The 22110-nt window shown below is 49.5% G+C and overlaps 1 protein-coding gene across 3 annotated transcripts in view; it reads left to right on the forward strand.

Moving 5' to 3' along the window:
- The window catches only part of UTP14A (UTP14A small subunit processome component), a 32382-nt gene that overhangs the window by 6194 nt on the left and 4078 nt on the right, over positions 1-22110 (forward strand). For 2 of the 3 annotated variants that reach the window (XR_485249.3, XM_007661715.3), the window contains exons 2-14: positions 592-670; positions 2587-2660; positions 3555-3625; positions 4922-5064; positions 5360-5515; positions 14904-15023; positions 15128-15222; positions 16619-16742; positions 16825-16902; positions 17613-18000; positions 19615-20027; positions 21279-21472; positions 21604-21703. Coding sequence is in view for 2 of the 3 variants with exons in the window: in XM_007661715.3 (XP_007659905.2) it covers positions 592-670; positions 2587-2660; positions 3555-3625; positions 4922-5064; positions 5360-5515; positions 14904-15023; positions 15128-15222; positions 16619-16742; positions 16825-16902; positions 17613-18000; positions 19615-20027; positions 21279-21472; positions 21604-21703 (2035 nt within the window). In the remaining variant the exon portion in view is untranslated. The remainder of the gene's footprint in view (positions 1-591; positions 671-2586; positions 2661-3554; positions 3626-4921; positions 5065-5359; positions 5516-14903; positions 15024-15127; positions 15223-16618; positions 16743-16824; positions 16903-17612; positions 18001-19614; positions 20028-21278; positions 21473-21603; positions 21704-22110) is intronic. The other variant, XM_007661716.4, reaches the window with a different exon arrangement.

Consider the following 22110-nt stretch of genomic DNA (forward strand, 5'->3'; position numbering starts at 1 on the left):
CCGTGAACATGCACTACTTGTGCTCAGTTCTGCTGGGTGGTTTTATCGACCGACCGATGGTATTTACTGAACACTTTCTCTGTGCAGGCCACCGTACTAAGCGCCTGAGCGAGTATAGTACAGCAGAGTTGGTAGACACGTTCCCTTCCCACAAGGAGCTCACCGTCCAGAGGGGAGGTGGACATTAATATTAAACGCTAATTGATAGTATATAATTCTAGGCTGAGCCTCAGATCTGTGGCCTCGATGGGGATCTTATCCCCAGGTGTTCGCCCCCAAGCCCGAGGCCTACCGCTTTGACCTCGACGATCTTGAAGCACACGGGAATCCATTAGAGGTGTAGGAGAAGAGAAATGAACTCACAAATCTCTACTCACCCAGCTCAGGGTGGCATGTCTGTCTGATGGGATAGCTTCCAATTCCTAACCTTTGACTTTTAAAAATGAACTTTTTTGGTAAACTGCCGAGATTTATGAAGGCCGTCAGGCTTGTGTATCGTCCGGCTGTTGGGGCTGGTAGCAGGGGGAGATTTTCTTGCAAATTTGGCGCGAGTGACATTTTTGTGCTAAAAGTTTCTCTCTTGCCTTCTAGCAGCCTTCAGGCGTTACGCCAACAGGAGGAAGATATGGAGCTGCTAGAAGGAGGTCCTGTGAGCTCCAGTGAGGACGAGGTAGGTGAAATGATAGTAATAATAGCGGTATTTGTTAGGCGCTTACTGTGTGCTGAGCACTGTTCTGAGCGCTGAGATAGATACAAAGTTTTCAGGTTGTCCCACGTGGGGCTCATAGTCTTAATCCCCATTTTACAGATGAGGTATCTGAGGCACAGAGAAGTGAAGTGACTTGCCCACAGCTGACAAGTGGAGCTGGGATTAGAACCCATGACCTCTGACTCCCAAGCCCAGGCTCTTTCCACTAAGCCAAGCTGCAAAGCATCAAAGTGGCCCTTTCGTTCCCCCTCGTGTGTTACTTTGACCTAGCATTTGGACTGTTTCATTTTTACATGATGGGCAAAATTTATTCCTCAATGTCCATTTGCTTGAAGGTATCAGGGTGCCGAAATGTATTAACCATTAGTTTTCCAATTTAGTGCTCTACGAATCTTTGTGAGCACAGATAATCGTGAACAACAGTTTTTTTCACATATGGATAGCTGGATTTTGCTAGTCCCAAGTGCCCAGTGAGCAAAACCCGTCGCTGGACACCGGGAGGGGAGTGGGGAAGAACTATAAGGCCGTCATTTTGAGTGTAAGGGACAGAATCCTTTCCTATTAACTTGTATCTTTGGGAAAGCTGTGAGATGCCTGCAGTCTGCCGGAGCAGGGTCCAGAGTCAGGATCAGCGCTTGGATTTGCACCCCGTTCTCGTCCCTCCCCGAGCCCCACAACACTTATGTCCAGATCCTTAATTTATTTATATTCGTGTCCATCTCCCCCCCTCGACTGTAAGATCACCGTGGGCAGGGCACCTAACAACTCTGTTATTTTATTCTCTCCCAAGCATTTAGGGCGGTGCTCGGCACACGGTACGCACCCAATAGATGCCACTGATTGAAGTCCACTGTGCTTTATATTAGCTCTTTTTACTTAAAAATACCTTTGCTGTGAAAGCATTTTGCCAACAGTAATAATTGTGGTATTTGTTAAGCGTGTACTATGTGCCAGGCATTGTATTAAGGGCCGGGGCAGATACAAGATAATCAGGTTGGACACAGTCCCTGTCCCACATGGGGCTCACAGTTTTAATCCCCCTTTTACAGATGAGGGAACTGAGGCACAGAGAAGTTAAGTGACTTGCCCAAGAAGCAGTGTGGCTCAGTGGAAAGAGCCCGGGCTTGGGAGTCAGAGGTCATGGGTTTGAATCTCGGCTCTGCCACTTGTCAGCTGTGACTGTGGGCAAGTCATTTAACTTCTCTGTGCCTCAGTTACCTCATCTGCAAAATGGGGATGAAGACTGTGAGCCTCACGTGGGACAACCTGATTACCCTGTATCTACCCCAGCGCTTAGAACATTGCTCTGCACATAGTAACCGCTTAACAAATACCAACATTATTATTATTATTATTAAGGTCAAGGCGTGGCAGATTCTGGATGGGCCAGTGAACCAGGGTTTAGTAGCTCCCTCCCTCCCTCCTTCCCTGCCTTTCCTACCAAACAGGAGATGGGTGGTGGACACTCTCATATCTATTCCAACGTATTTTTCACACTTCTACCTCCCCAACCCTCCATCACCTTCTTGTAAAACAGGGAGACGCGTCTATTAATAATCCTGGTATTTGTTAAGCGCTTACTGTGTGCCAGGCATTGTACCAAGCGGCTGGGGTAGATACAAGCTAATCGGGTTGGACACAGTCCCTGTCCCACATAGGACTCAGTCTTAATCCCCATTTTACAGTTGTGGGAACTGAGGCGCAGAGAAGTAAAACCACTTCCCCAAGGTCCCGCAGCAGACAAGTGGAGGAGCCAGAATTAGAACCCAGGTCCTCCGACTCCCAAGCCTGTGCTCTTTCCCACTGGACCAGCTGTTCCTCTGTTGTCCCTTCAGGACCTTCAAGACAGTATAATCCTCTTTGTTCTTGGTCTCCAGGCTGACGGCGATGGAGGAAGGAAGCATCAGAAACTCCTAGAGGCCATCAGCTCCCTGGATGGAAAAACCACCAGGTAAAACTGGGTTTGGGCTGAGTTCAGTGTGTTCATTTGAAATGATTGTTGAGTTTTCCAGAGGTGCTGAGCTACAGAACCTTATGCAGGCAACTCAGTTCTTATAATAATAATAATAATAATAACATAATAGTCATAGTAAGGATATTTATTTAGTGCTTACAATGCGCCAGGCACTGTACTAAGCACTGGGATGGATACAAGCAAATCAGGTTGGACACAGTCCCTCTTCCACATGGGACTCACAGTCTCGATTCCCATTTTCCAGATGAGGGAACTGAGGCCCAGAAAAGTGAAGTAACTTGCCCAAGCTCACACAGCAGACAGGGATTAGAACCCATTAGAACCCAGACATGGTGTAGTGGATAGAGCCCGCGCCTGGGAGTCAGAAAGTCATGGGTTCCAACCCCGGCTCTGCTACTTGTCTGCTGTGTGACCTTGGGCAAATCATTTCACTTCTCTGGGTCTCAGTTCTATCATCTGAAACATGGGGACTGAGACTGTGAGCCCCACATGGGACAGGGACTGTATCCAATCCAGTCTGCTTGTATCCAGTCCAGCGCTTAGTACGGTGCCTGGCACATAATTGAGCTCTTAACAAATGCCATTATTATTATTATAACCTTCCAACTCCCAGGCTTGGCCCTCCACCTACCTCCCAAGGTCTTAAGCTCCGTGTAGCATCTGGACTCCCCCACCACCTAGAGCCCCTCACCTGGGTCGGATGGCCTGTGCCATCGCTGTCCTTGAGCATAAATAATGGCGAGGCAGATGACCATCTCGGGATCTTGCTGAGACTGCACGCATAGGGGACTTTGAAGGGCAGGGAGAGATGCATTTTCCCATGAGCGAAACAGAACCATTCGAAGAACGCCTCCCTCTCTCTCCATGTAGCTTCCGCCGCAGGCTGACGGAGCGGTCCGAGGCTAGCCTGCAGGTGTCCGAGTTCAGCGTCAGCTCCAAAGGTAAGACGGCCTCCGAGGCGCGAAAAGCGGAGTGGTTGCCCAAGTAGCAGGTAGCCACGGGGCATCATTTTCCAGCCCGCAGATCGCCCTGCCGCAACTCATTTGAGAGAGGGTCGGGCCCGGAGCGGGAGGAGCAGAGGAGTGCGTGGCCTCCCCCTTAATTATGGTACTTGTTAAGTCCTTACTGTGTGCTCACTTGGCTCACTATGTGCCAAGCCCTGTTGTGAGCACTGGCATAGATTAGAAGCTAATGGGTTGGATGCAGCCCCGTCCCACGTGGGGCTCACACTCTTTAATCCCCATTCTAAAGATGAAGGAACTGAGGCCCAGGGAAGTTGAGACTTGCCCGCAGTCACCCAGCAGACGTGGCAGAGCCGGGATTAGAACCCAGGTCCCTCTGAGTCCCAGGCCCGTGCTCTATCCACTAAGCCACTCTGCTTCTCCCCTTCTCCCCTTGTTCCCCAAGCTGATTGGCAGCAGGGGACTCCAGCTCCGTGCCCTCGCCAACGTGGCCTAGTGGATAGAGCCTGGATCCGGGAGTCACAAGGACCTGGGTTCTAAGCCCGCCCCTGCCACTTGTCCGTTGGGTGACCTTGGGCAAGTCACTTCACTTCTGAGCCTCAGTTCCCTCATCTGGAAATAGGGGATTAAGACTGAGCCCCATGTGGGACAGGGACCTTGTCCAACCTGATTAACTGTGTCCACCCCATCGCTTAGTACAGTGCTTGGTGCATAGTAAGCGTTTAACAGATATCCCGGTTGTAATTATTCTCATCTCTTGCCTGCCTGTGAATTCCCTCACAGGCACAATTTGGTGTGGCTGTGGACTCCTGTTATTTGTCTTCTCCCAAGCACTCGTCCAGTGCTCCGCACACAGTAAGCGCTCAATAGAATAAATACTGTGCTTTATATTAGCTCTTTACCCTGAAAAACGCCTTTGCTCAGCAAGCATCTTTCCAACCATACTGAGCCGCAGCTAAGGGAACAGAAGGCTCACACTGGAGTGGAATGTGCATCTCTTAGTGGCAGAGACTAGTCAGTCAGTCGTATTTATTGAGTGCTTACCGTGTGCAGAACACTGTACTAAACACTTGGGAGCGTATAATGCAACATTAAATAGACACATTCCCTGCCCACCACAAGCTTGAAGTCTAGAAACTAATCATGGGCCACTCCCTGCACGTTCTCTCTCCACTCAACTAGATCATTGAGCGGTCTCGCCTTCCTGCACATTTCATCAGTTCCCCCTCCGAGCTCTTTTTCCATCCCAAACCGAGATTTCTGTTGACTCTGCAGGAACCGGGGAAAAGCTTGCTCTCTCAGACCTGCTCGGGCCCATTAAACCCTCCTCCTCTTTGGCCCCCGTGAAGAACCAGCTGAACAGAATCAAATCAGAGAAGACGGTGAAGGTGCCGCTCAGCAAAGAAAAGACTGAGCAGGTCAGTGAATTCGCAAAGGCCCGTGAGTGAGAACGATCGGAATCCGTAAGGGACGGGAGATCCGTTAAGAAGGAAGCTGGGGCAATCACCGGGAGATCGAGGGGGCGTTTTAAATCGGGGGCAGTTGTCTGCGAGAGCTGAGAGCCGGGTGATCTCTGAAGAGAAAGGTCGATTGGCTTTTCTGTCCGTCCTGTGCCCCCCAGGGTCAACCACTCAGTTTCTTAATCCGGCTATCCCTCTAAATTTGAAAACTTGTCCGTTTTCTTCTTTCTTGGGAATCTTTGTTCCACGGTAGATTCGCCGGGAAGTAGCATACAATAAAACCTCCAAAGACATCACCAAATGGGATCCGATCGTTTGGAAAAACCGGAGAGCCGAGCAGCTGGTGTTTCCCCTGAATCAAGAGCATCTGGTTATAACCCCCATCGAAGAGACCATAGATAGCTGGAAGGTAGGTACGGCAAGACCGTCTTGAACGTTCTCCTGTGTAGGGGGTAAGATTTCCTTTGGGGACTCAATCGGCACTTCACTGAGGGCCTGCTGCATAGAGAGCACCGTACTGAGTGTCGACCCTAGTTTAGCTCAGTCCATCCAAGAAGACAGTATTGCCTAATGAAAAGCAAGGGCGTGGGCCCCTGGCGACAGGGCTCTAATCCCAGAAGCAGCACACTATAATGGAAAGGAACACAGTCCCGGGAGTCAGGACCTGGGTTCTAATTCCGCCTCTGCCAAATGCTTACCGTGGCCTTGGGCAAGTCACTTAACCTCTCCGGGCCTCGCTTCTCCTTTTCTCTTACATATGAGACTGTGAGCCCCATGTGGAAGAGGGACAGTTTCCAACCTAATTAACCTGTATCTACCCCGGCGCTTAGAACAGTTTGACGGCCAGTTAATGTGAAACAAATACCATTATTTGAAAGGGAAAAAAAAAGCTACCGCTGGCCTGTTGGTGCAACCCAAGGTAAATGATTTAAATCTCTCTGGGCCTGTTTTTGCGGAGCGGAGATAATAATTCTCACTTCTCCCTACCTCACAAAGACATTATGGGGATAAAATTAAATGAGAATTGAAAAGAGAATTATAAATCATCCCATCTGAATGAAGAAATTGTTTTAGCTAAAAAAGTGGGGCGATGCTTTCTTTTTGTCATTTGGGCAACAAGAGTAAAAATGCCTCTGGGCACCGAGTGGCGGAGCGTATTTATTCACTGTGTGCAGTCATGTGACTGCCAGTTGCAGTGAATGCGTTCATTGGTTTGCAAGCAGGTGAAGTATTTTTCTTTTTAGACTGAATAATAACAGGTGCAAAAAAAAAAAACTCCTTACATAATCCAGCACTAGTATTTGTTGACTGCTTACTCTGTGTTGGGCAAGGTACATGCTTCTAACGATTGTAAGAAAAGTAGGAATTTAAATTTTCCAAAAGACAGTGCTCTATCACCAGGCCTGTAGCTCTTTCCCCCTTCACATATGGCAGACCACAGCTCTCCCCACTTGCAAAATCTTACTCAAATCACATCTCCTCCAAGAGGTCTTCCCCGCTTAAGCCCCTTACTTCCTCTCCCTTTCCTGTCTCCTATGCACTTAGATCTGGACTCTTTAAGCACTTGGTATTCACCCCAGCGTAGCCCCACAACACTCATCCGTAACCGTATACATGCATATCCGTAATTTATTTTCACGACGGTCTCCCCCTCTGGACTCTAAGCTCTCTGTGGGCAGGAAATAAGTCCAACTCTGTCCCCAACACTCCGTATGGTGCTCTGCACACCGAAAGCGCTCAGTAAATAGCACCGATTGACTGAGGTCAGTCTTGTTATAACTTCGGAGAACCTATAATGCAGGTGAGTAACCTGGGTCTTATGGAAGTGTAAATGCAGCGTGTGTGTGGATGTGTCAACAGTGGAGCCTGGAGTTTACTTAGACCAGGAAATAATTCCTTAAAGTAATTCACACCATCTCCCGAATTTGAGATATTAATTAACTTCCTAGGAGTATACTTATAGCCAAAAAACTGTCCTTGAAAGAACTAATTTATACTGTCTCCGGAATTTTAGATATTAATTAGTTCTGAGCAGCTGAACAAAAGCGTATAATAAATAACATGTATTAAGTGCTTCCACTGTGTGAAGCACTAAACCAGGCCCTGGGGAGAATCCATAGACGTTTCCGACACTTTTCTTGGGACACAACAGGCTCACACCCGAACATTGAGGAGAGGAGGGTGGACATAGGAAGAGGAAGGGAAAAAAACAGACTAATAGAAGCAAATCAAATGCAACAGTAATGATAATTTGATTAATCGCTGTGGAGGAAGGGGTCTAGGCCTGGCTCTCCTCAGCCTGTGACTACTCCAAGTCTGGCCAGTCCTGACCCAAACCACCTGGCACTATCCCAGCATTTCATATGGCGGGATCATAGCTTCTGCCCTCCCTCTTCTCTCTCCATTCATTCATTCAGTTGTATTTATTGAGCACTTACTGCATGCAGAGCACTGTACTGAGCGCTTGGGAGAGTACCGTGCAACAATAAACAGACACATTCACTAAGTTACAGGCGGGTACATAAGTGCTGTGGGGATGGGACGGGGGGATGAACGAAGGGAGCAAGTCACGGTGACACAGAAGCGAGTGGGAAAAGAGGAAAGGGGGACTTAGGGAAGGCCTGGGAGGAGATGTGTCTTCAATAAGGCTTTGAAGAGGGAGAGAGAGTGTTCCGGGCCTCTGTTCTGTGGACAGGGCCTCCGGTTAGGATGGAGGTTTCATGGAGCCTGGGGTCTGGCAACTTTCGAAGCTTTTTTTAAGATTGGGGAAGGTCGACTGATCCGCCAGCTAAGTAAAATGCATCTGTCCTCCGTTCCGGGAGTCAGTAAAGCTGTGGGAGACACCTTCGGAAGCAAGCCGTGGCCAGCTTTGAGTAAACTTAGTTTAGGGGTTCCTTCTCAGTAATAGATACTGATACTGGGATGATACTGGGGGTAGGAAGGCATCTAGAAATCCTTGGAACCATTTTTATAAAAACCTGCAACTATTTCATAGGGAGGGCATTAAAAATGCTATCTCTGTGAGTTGAGTAGCTGAGACTCGAATCCTTGGCCTGCTGATACTTTGACCAGGCAGAAGCCTGGTTGGGGAAAGGTTCAGGCTGCTTTTGGGAGGCGGAACTGAAGACAGAAGGGACTGAAGCAGAAGTAGGAAGCTTATCCTGGCAGCACCTTCTTCCTGGGAGTGCCATTTCCCTAAGGAGATGAGATTGAGACCCAATCAGCAAACCAGGAGGGAAAAAGCGGTAGGTCGTCTTTACCCTTGGCTCCTGCCAACTGACCATGTTTCTTTCTCCTGCTTCTCCCACCTGGTGAAAACCCTCCATCTTCCCCCCCCATCCCAGTGATTAGTCAATCAGTCAGTTGTGTTGAGAGTTTACTCTGTGCAGAGAACTGAACGAAGCACTTGGGACATATAATACAATAATGATGATGGTATTAAGTGTTATGTGTCAAGCACTGTTCTAAGTGCTGGGATGGATACAAGGTAATCAGGTTGTCCCACAAGGGACATCCCCCTGTTATAGATGAGGAAACTGAGTCACAGCGAGGTGAAGTGATTGCCCAAAGTCACACATTGTCCGAAGTGGCGGAGCAGAGATTAGAATCCACAACCTCCGACTCCCGAGCCTGGGCTCTTTCCACTAAGCCATGCTGCTTCTCTGAAACAACAGAATTAATGCACACGTTCCCTGCTCATATCGACTTTACAGTGATCCTACGTGATGAGCTAAAGCTCGGGGTTTTATAAGAGAAGCAGCATGGTGAAATGGATAGTGCACAGGCCTGGAAGTCAGAAGGTCATGCGTTCTAATTCCAGCTCCACCCCTTGTCTCTCTCATTCACCCCACACATCCAGTCTGTCACCAACACCTGCCGGTCTCACCTTCACAATATCGCCAAGATCCTCCCTTTCCTCTCCATCCAAACGGCTACCGTGCTGGTACAAGCTCTCAGAATATCCCGACTGTATTATTGTGTCAGCCTCCTCTCAGATCTCCCTTCCTCCTGTCTCCCCCCGCTGCAGTCTATTCTTCATTCCGCTGCCCGGATCATCTTCCTACAGAAACGGTCTGGGCTTGTCACTCCCCTCCTCAAAAACCTCCACAAGTTGCCTATCCAACTTCACTTGAAACAAAACCTCACTCTGGGCTTCAAATCTCTCTATCCCCTTGCCCCCTCCTACCTCACCTCCCTTCTGTCTTCCTACTGCCCACCCCATACACTCGACTCCTCTGCCGCTCACCTCGCTGTCCCCCATTCCCGCCTATCCTGCCGTCAACCCCTGGCCCACGTCCTCCCGCTGTCCTGGAATGCCTTCCCTCCTCACCTCCGCCAAACAAACTCTCTTTCCCTCTTCAAAGCCCTACTGAGAGCTCACCTCCTCCAGGAGGCCTTCCTAGACTGAGCCTCCCCTTTGCCTCTGCTCCCCCCAGCTCTTCCCCCTTCCCCTCTCCTCAGCACTGTGCTCATTTGTATAATTTATTGCCCTATTTATTTTGTTAATGAGGTGTATATCTCCTTGATTATATTTAACTTGATGATGTCTTGTTTTGTTCTGTTTTGCTTTGCTGTCTGTCTCCCCTGTTTAGACTGTGAGCCAGTCATTGGGCAGGGATTGTCTCTATCTGTTGCCAAATTGTACATTCCAAGCACTTAGTACAGTGCCCTACACATAGTAAGCACTCAATAAATACTGTTGAATGAATGGTCTGCTGCGTGACCTTAGGCGAGTCACTTCACTTCTCTGGGCCTCAGTTACCTCATCTGGAAAATGGGGATTGAGACTATGAACCCCACATGGGACAGGGAATGTGTCCAACCCAATTTACTTGTATCCATGTCAACACCTAGTACAGTGTCTGGCACAGAGTAAGCGCTTAACAGATACCGTCATCATTATTATTAGAACCTTGCTTGAGTATTTCTGGAAGTTTGTGTAATTAGGGAACTGCAAGTGTTTAGCTCTGATGGGGCTCTCCCCCTTTTCCCTCCGTGAGCATGAAATTAAAATTTGTGTCCAAGCTCTTGGTAAACTTTTCTCTAGTTTCCCCCCACCCCCTGTAGTTCAGATAGGCCAGTCTTCCTTGAGGGTCTCATAGATAATAATTACAGTGCTATGGAGCGGAGCCTTGATCCAAGATCTTTTATTGAACTCGGATAAACATATGTCTTTGGCTTATTCGGTTTGGAACGGTCAGTTATCAGAAGTTCAGGAAGTTATAGCTAAGACCCGTCAAATATGTTGCAAATAAGCATGAGTGCTGTTAGGCCCAATAATAAGGCTTATTATTATTATGGAGGTGGTGATATTGGAAGAATCTACTCAGAGTACCTACAATTGAACTTGCATAGTTCCAAAACAACACGTAAGCTCATTGTGGGCAGGAAATGTGTGTTACGTTATTCTTTTGGACTCTCCCAGGTGCTGAGTACGCTGCTGTGCACTCAATTAGCACTTTTTAAATACCTCCGATTGAGTAATAATAATTTTCGCTAAGTGGGACCTCACAGATTCTGTGCTTCAGTTTTTGCCCATCTTGTAGAACATCAACTTTTAAAGCTCACCTCCTCCAAGAGGCCTTCCCAGACTGAGCTCCTCCCTTTTTTCCCTCTGCTCCCTCTACCCCCCCTTCACCTCTCCGCAGCTAAACCGTCTTCTCCCCCCTTTCCCTCTCCTCCTCCCCCTCTCCCGTCCCACCCCCTCAGCACTGTACTCGTCCGCTCAACTGTATAGATCTTCATCACCCTATTTATTTTGTTTAATGAGATGTACATCACCCTGATTCTATTTATTTGCCATTGTTTTTATGGGATGTTCTTCCCCTTGACTCTATTGCCATTGTTCTTGTCTGCCCGTCTCCCCCGATGAGACTGTGAGCCCGTCAAAGGGCAGGGACTGTCTCTATCTGTTGCCGATTTGTACATTCCAAGCGCTTAATACAGTGCTCTGCACATAGTAAGCGCTCAATAAATACTATAGAATGAATGGACTTCTAGCTGAGAAGGGAGGAAGTTAATGATGAAAGTGAGCACTCAGTATAGTAAGTTTGTAGACTTCCAAAAATATCCTCGTAATGAGAGCTTGTTGTAATACAAGGCCCTCATGACTATTTCTGGATCCAGTAGGGCCTCCATTTCCTGACTGAAAGACGATTTTCAGCATGGATCCTACTTTTTATAGCAAGGTTTCTCCGATAGACACCATTTTGCAGTTTTTAATTGGTCACTAAATACAGCAGGGGAAGAAAATACTTTTATGTTTGCTGTAGAATCAACCATGTGTAGCCCAAAATTATCTGCCCAGAAATTTGTTTCAGTTGTACGTGGTGAAGCATCAGAAATTAGGGTTTTGAGGAGCTGTTTGTACCACTCTGTATTCTGCAGCTCAGCACTGCCTATCGCCAGGCGGAACTAATATGAAGAGAGGATGAGGTTAGAGTTGAGCTATTAGTGATAGAAAATAACGGATGGAGGTTTGACATTGGCCAGTGGACCCAATTATATGAGTCATTTTATTTATTTTTTTTAAAGGCAGTGTCCTTTGTACCCAGGCAATTAAAAAAAAAACTGCAAGTGCGAAAATGCTGGAAATTGCCATGTTTTTCTGGTTTGATTCCCTTCAAAATTAATGTTATCAAGGGCTGGATTCGGTACAGAATAGTTATTTACATTTTGGGGGCAGCTTGACTGTGGCAAGAAAATCCAGTTTGCCTCCGAACCAGTGTTCATATCGGCTTCCCTGTTGTATTATCAGCAGTGAATAATACTAATCTCTGAATCTAACCTCCCTTCTGCTCTGGAATGTAAACTTGTGATAGGAGTCTGATTCTTGACCATGAGGGACCGATTATGTGTTTCAGAATATACATGACAATGTGCGGACTGATGCCTTGTTTAGGGACTGCTGCTTTGGAACCTGTGTCTAAGCGTTTACCCTGAGGGCACCCTGCTCAAATCCTTAGTCTGGGAATGTTCTGTGCACATACTGCAATTTGCGATTTGCGTGTCAGATCATCAGCCCTTCATCCAAATAGAGGTACTGTTACGGGGCAGGTGATCTCTGAGCCTCTTGGAAAGAACTACGAAGAGCAGAGTTGAGATGATATTCTTGACTTCTACTCCTCAATCGATCAATCAGTGGTATTTATTGAGAGCTTACTATGGGCAGCGCTCTGTACTAAGAGCATTCATTCATTCAATAGTATTTATTGAGCGCTTACTATGTGCAGCGCTTGGAATGTACAAATCGGTAACAGATAGAGACAGTCCCTGCCCTTTGACAGGCTTATAATCTAATCGGGAGAGACAGACAGACAAAAACAATAGCAATAAATAGAATCAAGGGGATGAACATCTCATTAAAACAATAGCAAATAAATAGAATCAAGGTGATGTACATCTCATTAACAAAATAAATAAGGCAATGAAGATATATACAGTTGAGCGGACGAGTACACTGCTGGGGGGAGGGGAAGGGAGGGGGGAGGAGCAGAGGGAAAGGGGGGAAAAGAGGGCTTAGCTGAGGAGAGGTGAAGGGGAGGGTAGAGAGGGAGCAGAGGGAAAAGAGGAGCTCAGTCTGGGTACAATACAACAGAATTAGCAGACACGTTCCCTGCCCCGTAATGAGCTTACTGTCTAGAGAATGAGCTTACAGTCTACAGCAGTGGCCCAGTGCAAGTCACTTGGCCTGTCTTCCCCTAAAGAATGATGATGATGTTTGTTAAGCGCTAACTATGTGCCAAGCACTGTTCTAAGCACTGGGGTAGGTACAGGTTGTCCCACGTGGGGCTCACAGACTTAATCCCCATTTTACAGATGAGGTAACAGGCACAGAGAATTTAAGAGACTTGCCCAAAGTCACACAGCTGATAAGCGGCAGAGCCGGGATGAGAACCCACGACCTCTGACTCCCAAACCCGTGCTCTTTTCACTAAGGCACGGGATCCGCTCTGATTCTATTGAATCAGCTTCTCCCAAGTGCTTAGTAGGGTGCTCTGCACACAGTAAGCGCTCAGTAAATGCCATGGATTTCTCGCCTGCTGCATGGAGTAGTAATAGCATTTATTGAGCCCCTGCTGAATGAAGTGCACTCTAGTAAGCATTTGGCCAAATTCAGCAGAAGAACAAGACACTCTCCCTCGAGGAGTTTACTCTTTTAACAAGGCAAGTCAAAAAGATTCACAAATAATGAAGTCCGAGAAAGAGAACAGCGTGGCCTAGTGAATAGAGCATGGGCTTGGGAGTCTGAAGGACCTGGGTTCTAATCCCAGAGCTGCCACTTATCAGCTGTGTGACCTTGGACAGGTCGCTTCACTTCTCGGGGCCTCAGTTACCTCATCTATGAAATGGGGATTAAAGCTGAGCACCACGTGGAATGTAGAACGTGTCCAATCTTGTAAACTACCCCAGCGCTTTAGTACAGTGCCTGGCACGTAGTAAACGCTTAACAAGTACCGTAAAAAAAGTTACTGCTCTAATGCTAATTCTCTTTGGCGTCTATACCAATAGCTTGCCACCCACTGCACAAATTCCTCTCTCCCTCTTGGTCTGCTGCCTTGTCCACTGAAAGTGCCGTTGCTGTTATTGTTATAATTATTATTATAATTCTTGTTAAGCAGTTGCTCTTTGCCAAGGACTGTACTAAACGCTGGCGTACGTACAAGTTAATTGTGTTGGACAGTCCCTGTCCCACATGGGGCTCTCAGCTCACAAGAAGGGGGAGTAGGATTTAATGCCCATTTTACAGATGAGGTAACTGAGGCACAGAAGCTGCACTTAGGAAACCACATTCTTGAGACTCTCCTTGATTCTATTTATTGCCATTGTTCTTGTCTGTCCGTCTCCCCCGATTAGACTGTAAGCCCGTCAAAGGGCAGGGACTGTCTCTATCTGTTGCCGATTTGTCCATTCCAAGCGCTTAGTACAGTGCTCTGCACATAGTAAGCGCTCAATAAATACTATTGAATGAATGAATGAATGAGTCGACAGGGCGTGCAACCCGGCCCCAATTTCTCTGGGCCGCAGTTCCCTCATCTGTAAATAGGGATTGAAATGCCTGTTCTCCTTTCTTCCTTGGACCGAGAACCCTCTATGGAACAGGAGCTGTGTCTGACCTGACTATCTTGTACCTACACCAGCTCTTAGGACAGTGCTTGTCACATAGCCAAATACTATTATTATGTATAATTTTTGGTACTCTTAACGCTTAAGCTAAGCAGGCTTGGCAAAGAAAGAAGCGTGGCCAACTTCCGGGGAGCCAGATATTTTGCAGGGCTGGGCCAGTGACACACGTGTTGCTCATTTTGGAACTTGGCTCCTTTTTCTTCTTACTGCATCTCCGCTGCCTCTGTTTGATCACCGTAGGCTTGCAAGACCATATTTCCCATTCCGGCTTTTTGCGTCCAAGGTTAATGCGAGGGATGGTTGCCAACACGAGGACTGTTGACCTTGGGGTCAAAGCCTGGGGACAGCAGGTCAATTTCTTTCGAAGACAAATAGAAACTCTTCAGTTGAGTACCCAGTGGGTGCTTGGCCGTAATGTCTCTCTCCCCCGCTACGTTGTAAGCTCGTCGTGGGCAGGAAACACGTCTGTCAAGTCCGTTATTACAGACTGTTAATACAGCACTCTGCACACGATAAGTGCTCAATAAATACCGTTGATGAAGTCTTTTCTCCTCTGGAAGCGCTTTCTTGCAGATCGAATTCTTTAGGCAAGCGCAGATTGGTGGGGTGGCTCTTTGGGCCTGGCCCCCCAAGAGAACCCAGCTTACACTGTGTCTCGCTTGCTTTTTAAGCCCAGAACTCCCCTGGAGCAAGAGATTTTTAGTGTCCTGAATCAGCACAAGCAGCCCAAGACCGATCCTTTGCTGACTCCTATGGAGAAGGCGTCTTTCAAAGCCATGAGCCTGGAGGAGGTGAGTTGGGCCGACCTTCCACATCCGCCCCTTTTGGGTTGTTGGCCGTCCCGGCGGGGGGCCTTCTGACCCCTGGGGTCACCGGGGCCATGTTTGCATTTCAGGCGATGCTGCGCCGAGCAGAGATGCAGAAAGCCCGGGCCCTGCAGTCCTACTATGAAGCCAGGGCCAGCAGAGAGAAGAAAATCAAAAGCAAAAAGTAAGATGGGCCTCGGAGCTCCTCTAATGCTAACCTTCTCACTGTGCCTCCATCTCGTCTATCTCGCCGCCGACCCCTCGTCCTCTTCCTGCCTCTGGCCTGGAACACCCTCCCTCTTCAAATCCGACAGTCAATTACTCTCCCCCACTTCAAAGCCTTATTGAGGGCACATGTCCTCTAAGAAGCCTTCCCTGACTAAGCCCTTCCTTTCCTCTTCTCCCACTCTCTTCTGCCTCACCCCAACTTGCTCCTTTTGTTCATCACTCCTCGCCCCAGCCCCACAGCGCTTATGGACATATCCAAAATTTATTTCTGTTAATGTCTGTCTCCCCCTCTAAACTGTAAGCTTGTTGCAGGCAGGGAATGTGTCTATTTAGTACTGTATCGTTCTCTCCCAAGCACTTAGTACAGTGCTCTCACGCAGTAAACACTCAGTAAATACGATTGAATGAATGAATGAACAGGGAAGAGGGAGGACGGAAGCTACGATCCCACCATATGGAGTGCTGGGATAGAGTCAGGTCGTTTGGGCCAGAACTGGCCAGGACGAGGAGAGCCTGGCCTTAGCCCCCCCTCCCCTATAGCTAGTAATCAGCTCTCATTACTATTATATTCAGTTTGCTTATAGTAGTCTGGTTTAGTCTGAATGTCCTTGCCTGTCCTAATCATTTTTCACCGTGGGGGAGGGAAGGGACCGGGTATTGTAGCAGGGGTGGCGAATCGGGGAAGACAGGCCTCAAAGACCCAGTAGTGCGCCGAGCCATCATTTTGAATCCTTTTGGCCCTTGGGGAAAACTCTCGGGTCTTGCCAGAGACTTAGAATGAACACATAGCCATGAGGGCCAACACCCCTTTGGACCCCACAGAGTGGGCACCTGGGATCCTGATTCCCTCTCCTGGGCTTTAACTGGGTAGTTCACTCTTCATTCCCTAGAAAAGTGGTCCAGAGTGAACGTCGTCAGTCAGTCAGTCGTTTTGATTGAGGACTTACCTTGTGCAGAACACTGTACTAAGCACTTGGGAGAGTACAATATAATAATTCTGGAAACCTAAGGGGATTCACTGGGCAGCAAAGAGTGGCCCCTATTGGCTGAACTTTGTGTCCCGGTGCTGGGAAAGCTTCCTGAGCTAGAAGACGAGCACGGTCTTGATACCAACAGCCAGCTTGGCCCACACTGGGAATCCTCTGAACTCTACAGCGCTGGGGCATGAAGACGGCACGGTGCCTACAATCGTGCCGTATCGCCCCCCCCTCTAGACCGTGAGCTCGTTGTGGGCAAAGATTGTCACTGTTTATTGTGGTATTGTACTTTCCCAAGTGCTGAGCACTCAAATGCGATTGAATGAATGAACAAACGGGCTTTCCACTCTTCTCCTTTTTCCCATCCCACCTTAGTTTTCACAAAATGCTGAGGAAAGGGAAGGCCAAGGAAGCTCTGAAGAAGTTTGAGGCACTGCGGAAGTCCGATCCTGTGGCAGCCCTGGAAGAGCTGGAAAAAATAGAGAAGGCCAGGATGCAGGTGAGCCTCCTACTTCTCCTCCTCCACCCTCTGGGACCAGGTCCGGCACCCACTCAACCTTCACTCTCTGCTTTCTCCTCAGGAACGAATGAGTCTCAAGCATCAGAACAGTGGGAAGTGGGCCAGGTCCAAAGCCATCATGGCCAAGTACGACCTCGAGGTGAGGAATAACCGGGAGGGAGGGAGGACGGGGTGTGGGGAAAGGTGGGACGAGGCAAACGGAAACCCCTACGAGCCAAAGAAGACCGGGAACCGTGGCGGACTCCCAGCCGAACTGGGAGTCGGGGAAGGGGGATGCGAGATAGGAGACAGAGCTAGAGAGGAAGAGACTGGACAAATAGGGCCAGCCTAGGCAATAAAGGAAAGAGGGGCAGTAAGGAAAGGAAAAGGGGGAGGTGATATTGGAGAGCGGGCCCCAAATCTTTGGGGCCTAGTAGTGGATAAAGCCTGGGCCTGGCAGCGAAAGGACCTGGCTCTGCCACCTGCCTTCTGTGGGACCATGAGCAAGTCCCTTAACTTCTGCACCTCAGTTATCCCATCTGTAAAATGGGGATTAAGACTCTGAGCCCCACATGGGACAGCCTGATTACCTTGTATCTGCCCCAGCACTTAGAACAGTGCTTGGCCCGTGTAAGCACTTAACAGTACCTGTTCTCCCTCGCAATTTAGACTGCGAGCCTCATGTGGGATGGGAACTGTGTCCAATCTGATTAACTCTTATAGACCCCAGCGCTTAGAATAATGCCTGGTACAGAGTAAGCACTTAACAAATACCCTAAAAAACGGGGTCAGGTCGTATAGCTGCTGGTTGGGTCCTTGATGCTGCTAACTGCTCTTCCTACTACTGACCAATTTGTTCTTCCTTCTCAGGCTCGTAAAGCAATGCAGGAGCAATTAGCTAAGAACAAAGAACTGACAGTGAAAGTCCAGAAGGCTCCTGACAGTGAGGAGGAGGAGCAAGAACCCGAAGAGGACAGTAACCTCATCCCAGAGATGGTGAACGAGGTGCAGATGAGTATAGATGGGCCAAACCCCTGGATGCAAAGAACCCTCAGTAAGGACACAAAGGACGCGGCCGTCCCCGAAGAGCCCAAACCGCCCGCCCAGACCCCCACCCCGGCCCCGGCCCTCGAGGAATCTGAGAGCGAGGAAGAAGAGCCAGGGGCAGAGGTAGAATCGCTGTTGCGAGAATTTCAACAGAAACGTTCCCACCGACAGTCCGTGGCCAGCAAGAAGGCACGGGAAAAGGGAGTGAAAGGTGAGTTAGAAGGGAATATCAGCATTCCCTGGGGGAAGGAGACATGGGTTGGACTCAGCTTGCTTGGTCTCTTTGTCTTCTGTGTTTGTTTTTAATGGTATGTGTAAAGTGCTTTCTGTGTGCCCCGCACTGTACTAAGCGCTGGGTAGATACAAACTAATCAGATTCCACAGTCCGTGTCGCACATGGGGCTCACAGTCTTTATCCCCACATTACAGACGAGGTAACTGAGGCACAGAGAAGTTAGGCGATTTGCCCAGGGTCATCCAGCAGACAAGCGGAAGAACTGGAATTAAAATCCAGATCCTTCAGGCTCCCAGACCCGTACTCTGTCCGCTAGGCCACGCTGCTTCTCGGTTGTAAGAGAATGCCAGAATTCCCGGGAATATGGACCCTCAAAATGAGATGTAAGTTGGGCACAGCTTGCTCGGTCCGTTGGTTCTAGAGAAGAGTAAGGAGGCATCTGATTTCCAGGGAATCATAACTAAGAAGTCAAATGGATCATCTCACAATTTGACTCTCCTGAAAGAAATGTTTCTCTTTAAATCTCTTGAGTTTGGAACAGGACGGTTCCAGCCTGGGCTCTGCTCGAGAGTCCTCTCCTTTTGGTAGCCGATCCCTGGGATGAAGAGGTTAGAGAATGGAATCAAATCCATTTTTTCCTCCAGAAACCCCGGGTCAAATCCGGCAACGGGAAGACCCAGCCTGACACGGATAGGTTTGGGCAGAGTAGTGTCTTTGGGACCTCAACCCCCTTTTGTGGGGCAACTCACTCTCTCCAGCTCCCGGTGGGCGGGGCCCCAAGAGCAAGCTGCATTTCTCACTACCCAGTCTGCAGCAGTAGATAACAGCGGATGCCAATTGAGTGGTAAAGAACACCAATTAGGTTTTCTTAATTCTCCGCATGCCATCTGGGGGTAGGTTAAGCTCGTTATAAACCCATCGGGGTGTCTGGCAAACTTTTCATTCCCCCAGCATTAAGACGGCAACGCGATGCATCTTGTACAGTATTAATCACCTTTTGCCCCTTGCGTCTCAGAATGCGTTTACAGTAGTGAACGCGTGGATTCTGTTAAACTCTTTGGAGGAAGTAATAATGCCTATTAAATAGAGGAGAAATGGAGGTACATTATTATGAATTTAAGCAACTCTTCAGACTGTCATCTGCTTCCTCAGATGATGCATTTACTAGCGAAGTGTGTTCCCTGCCACTTAATGAGCGCAGATAAGCTGCTGCTTCAGGGGGTCCGGGTATGTCGCTATTAGCGCTCATCCGTCTCAGTTACGGGAAGCAGCGTGGCCCAGGGGATAGAGGCCAGGCCTGGGCGTCAGAAGGACCTGGGTTCTAATCCCGGCTCCGCCCCTCGTCTGCTGGCAAGTCACTTCACTTCCCTGGGCCTCACTTACTTCGTCTGTGGAATAGAGGTTACGACTGTGAGCCCAATGTGGAACGGGGCCCGTGTCCAACTCTATTACCTTGTATCTACCCCAGCCTGTAGTACACTGCCTGGCATATAGTAAGCACTTAAATAGGACAATCCTTATTATTATCATACCACTTTTGTTATTATTATCTATCTTCCTTTCCTGGTGGCTTTGATTTTTTTTTTCTAGATCCCTTCAGAGGAGAGGAAAAAGAGGTGTTGGCTCACCTGAAAGTCTTTTCTCAGAAAATCGGTAGCCAGCAAGCTAAGGTGGCCAAAAAGCAACAAGCACCGGCCCCCCAAGCCGTGGCGGCCCCAGAAGAGACTGTCCAGTGTGAGGAGGGCCCACTGCTGGACGAACGACTAGACAGGGTGCAGAGGTTGGAGGACATGGACAGGCTGGGCTCCGAGGAGCGAGTGGAAGAGGAGCCGCTCCTCAGACCCCCTCCGGGAGAAGGGGGGCAGGGGCAGGGGCCGAGGCCCCCAGCGGGAGTCCAGCCCCCGGGGAAGAAGCAGAAGATCATTAGCCTGAAGGCCATGCTGGCGGTGAAATCTCAGCCCGTGGAATCCTTGGCAGCCCCCATCATGGTGCAGGAGGAGGAGGTGAGCGGGGACCGCGGCCCGGGCCTTCGCTGCTCGGTCAGTCAGTCGTATTGAGCACCTACTGTGTGTAGGGCAGTGTACTAAGCGCTTGGGAGAGTACGCTATAAAAATAGAACAGACACATTCCCTGCCCACAATGAGCATGGCTCAGTGGAAAGAGCACGGGCTTTGGAGTCAGGGCTCGTGAGTTCGAATTCCAGCTCTGCCCCTTGTCAGCTGTGTGACTGTGGGCAAGTCACTTAACTTCTCTGTGCCTCAGTTCCCTCGTCTGTAAAATGGGGATTAAGACTGTGAGCCCCACGTGGGACAACCTGATTCCCCTGTGTCTACCCCAGCGCTTAGAACAGTGCTCGGCACATAGTAAGCGCTTAGCAAATACCAACATTATCATTATTATTATTATTATTACAGTGTAGAGGGGGAGAAAGACATTAATATAACCAGACTCCACCAAACGGGGAAGGTTCGGGGAGGGGGCGCCAGCTCGGGGCCACCGCCCACCCTCACTCAGGGGGCCCTGATTAATTTATTCATTCAATCGTATTCATCGTGCAGAGCACTGAGCTAAGTGCTTGAAAAGTACAATTCGGCAACAAATAGAGACAGTCTCTATCAACAACAGGCTCAAGGTCTAGAAGATAAACCCGACGTGCTCTGTGCCGCAGCCTCTAGTATGTAAGCTCCTTTTGGGCAGGAAACGTGTCTGTTTATTGTCATATTGTGTTCCCCCGAGCACTCAGTCCAGTGGTCTGCATTCAGTAAGCGCTCAGTAAATACAATTGACTGACCGTTGGACGGAGAAGGGTCACCATGGCCCTGGGAACAAAGCTGTGAAACCTTAAACCCTCCCTACGTACCACGCTGGGAAAGGTTCTTCGAGCCAGGGGGTTGGGTGGCCCCTGTTGGGGCGAAGCAGCGTGGCCCATCCTAGTGGAATGACCCCGGGCCTGGGAGCCAGAAGGACCTGGGCTCGAATCCCAGCTCCATCATTTGTCAGCTGAGTGACCTTGGGCAACTGGCTTCACTTCGGGGCCTCAGTTACCTCATCTGTAAAATTGGGGTTAAGGCAGTAAGTCCCATGTGAGACCAGGGACTGCGTCCGATCCGTTTTGCTTTTAGCTACCTCGTCACTCAGTACGGTGCCTAACGCATAGTAAGCATTTAACAAATGCCCCAGATATCATTATTATCATTCCTGTTCCTACGGACGCCTCGGTTTACCCTGACTCTCGCCCTCGTGCTTCCTCCCAGGAGACGGGAGAGGAGGGAACTCAGAGGCAGATGATACGGGAAGCCTTCGCGGGAGACGACGTGGTTGCCGACTTCCTGAAGGAGAAGCACCAGGCCGAGGAAGCCGACAAGCCTCAGACTGTGGACCTGACCCTGCCTGGCTGGGGCGAGTGGGGGGGCGTGGGCCTGAAACCCAGCCAAAAGAAGAAGCGAAGGTAAGTGTCGGGAGGAGCCCGGGGAATCCCCGCCAGCCCTTAGGGCCCGAGGGGAACGTCCGCCCTCGGCTGGAGCGGCTCGCGCCAGCCCAGGTGCCCGGACCCAGATTTCTCGGCGACGTGTGTTTCAGATTTCTCATCAAACCCCCCGAGGGTTCCTCGAGAAAAGACCAACACCTTCCGAATGTGATTATCAACGAAAAGCGCAACGTCCGGGCTGCAGCCCATCAGGTGAGAGGGGCGGAGGGGCCGCGTCCTGGCCCGCCTCGCTCTCTGTCCCCTTCGGGCGGGCGTGCAGGGGCCCGGGGCGTCTAGTTGGGCCTGGCGGTGTTGGCGCGGTGCCTGTTGGGGCCCGGGGCGTCTAGGGCAACGCGGAAGCTTCATCGAGATGGAACCCGTTCGAGTGAGGGCGATCGGCCAGAGGAGGACCGCCCGGCAGGAATCTGGGATTCGCCCCCGGATTGAGATGGGAATAAGGAGGCAGAGTCGAGGTTTGCAGTTGGGACTCGGTTCCCCGGGTCCCCTCGAGACGAAATAATGCCTCCGGGGATCCATAGGACCTAAGCTCTTGTGGGCAGGGACCGTGTCTGCCAACTGATGTATTCCATCGGTGGTATTTATTGAGCACTTACTGTGCA

This window comes from Ornithorhynchus anatinus, chromosome 6, assembly GCF_004115215.2.
Source record: "Ornithorhynchus anatinus isolate Pmale09 chromosome 6, mOrnAna1.pri.v4, whole genome shotgun sequence".
Lineage (NCBI taxonomy): Eukaryota > Metazoa > Chordata > Mammalia > Monotremata > Ornithorhynchidae > Ornithorhynchus > Ornithorhynchus anatinus.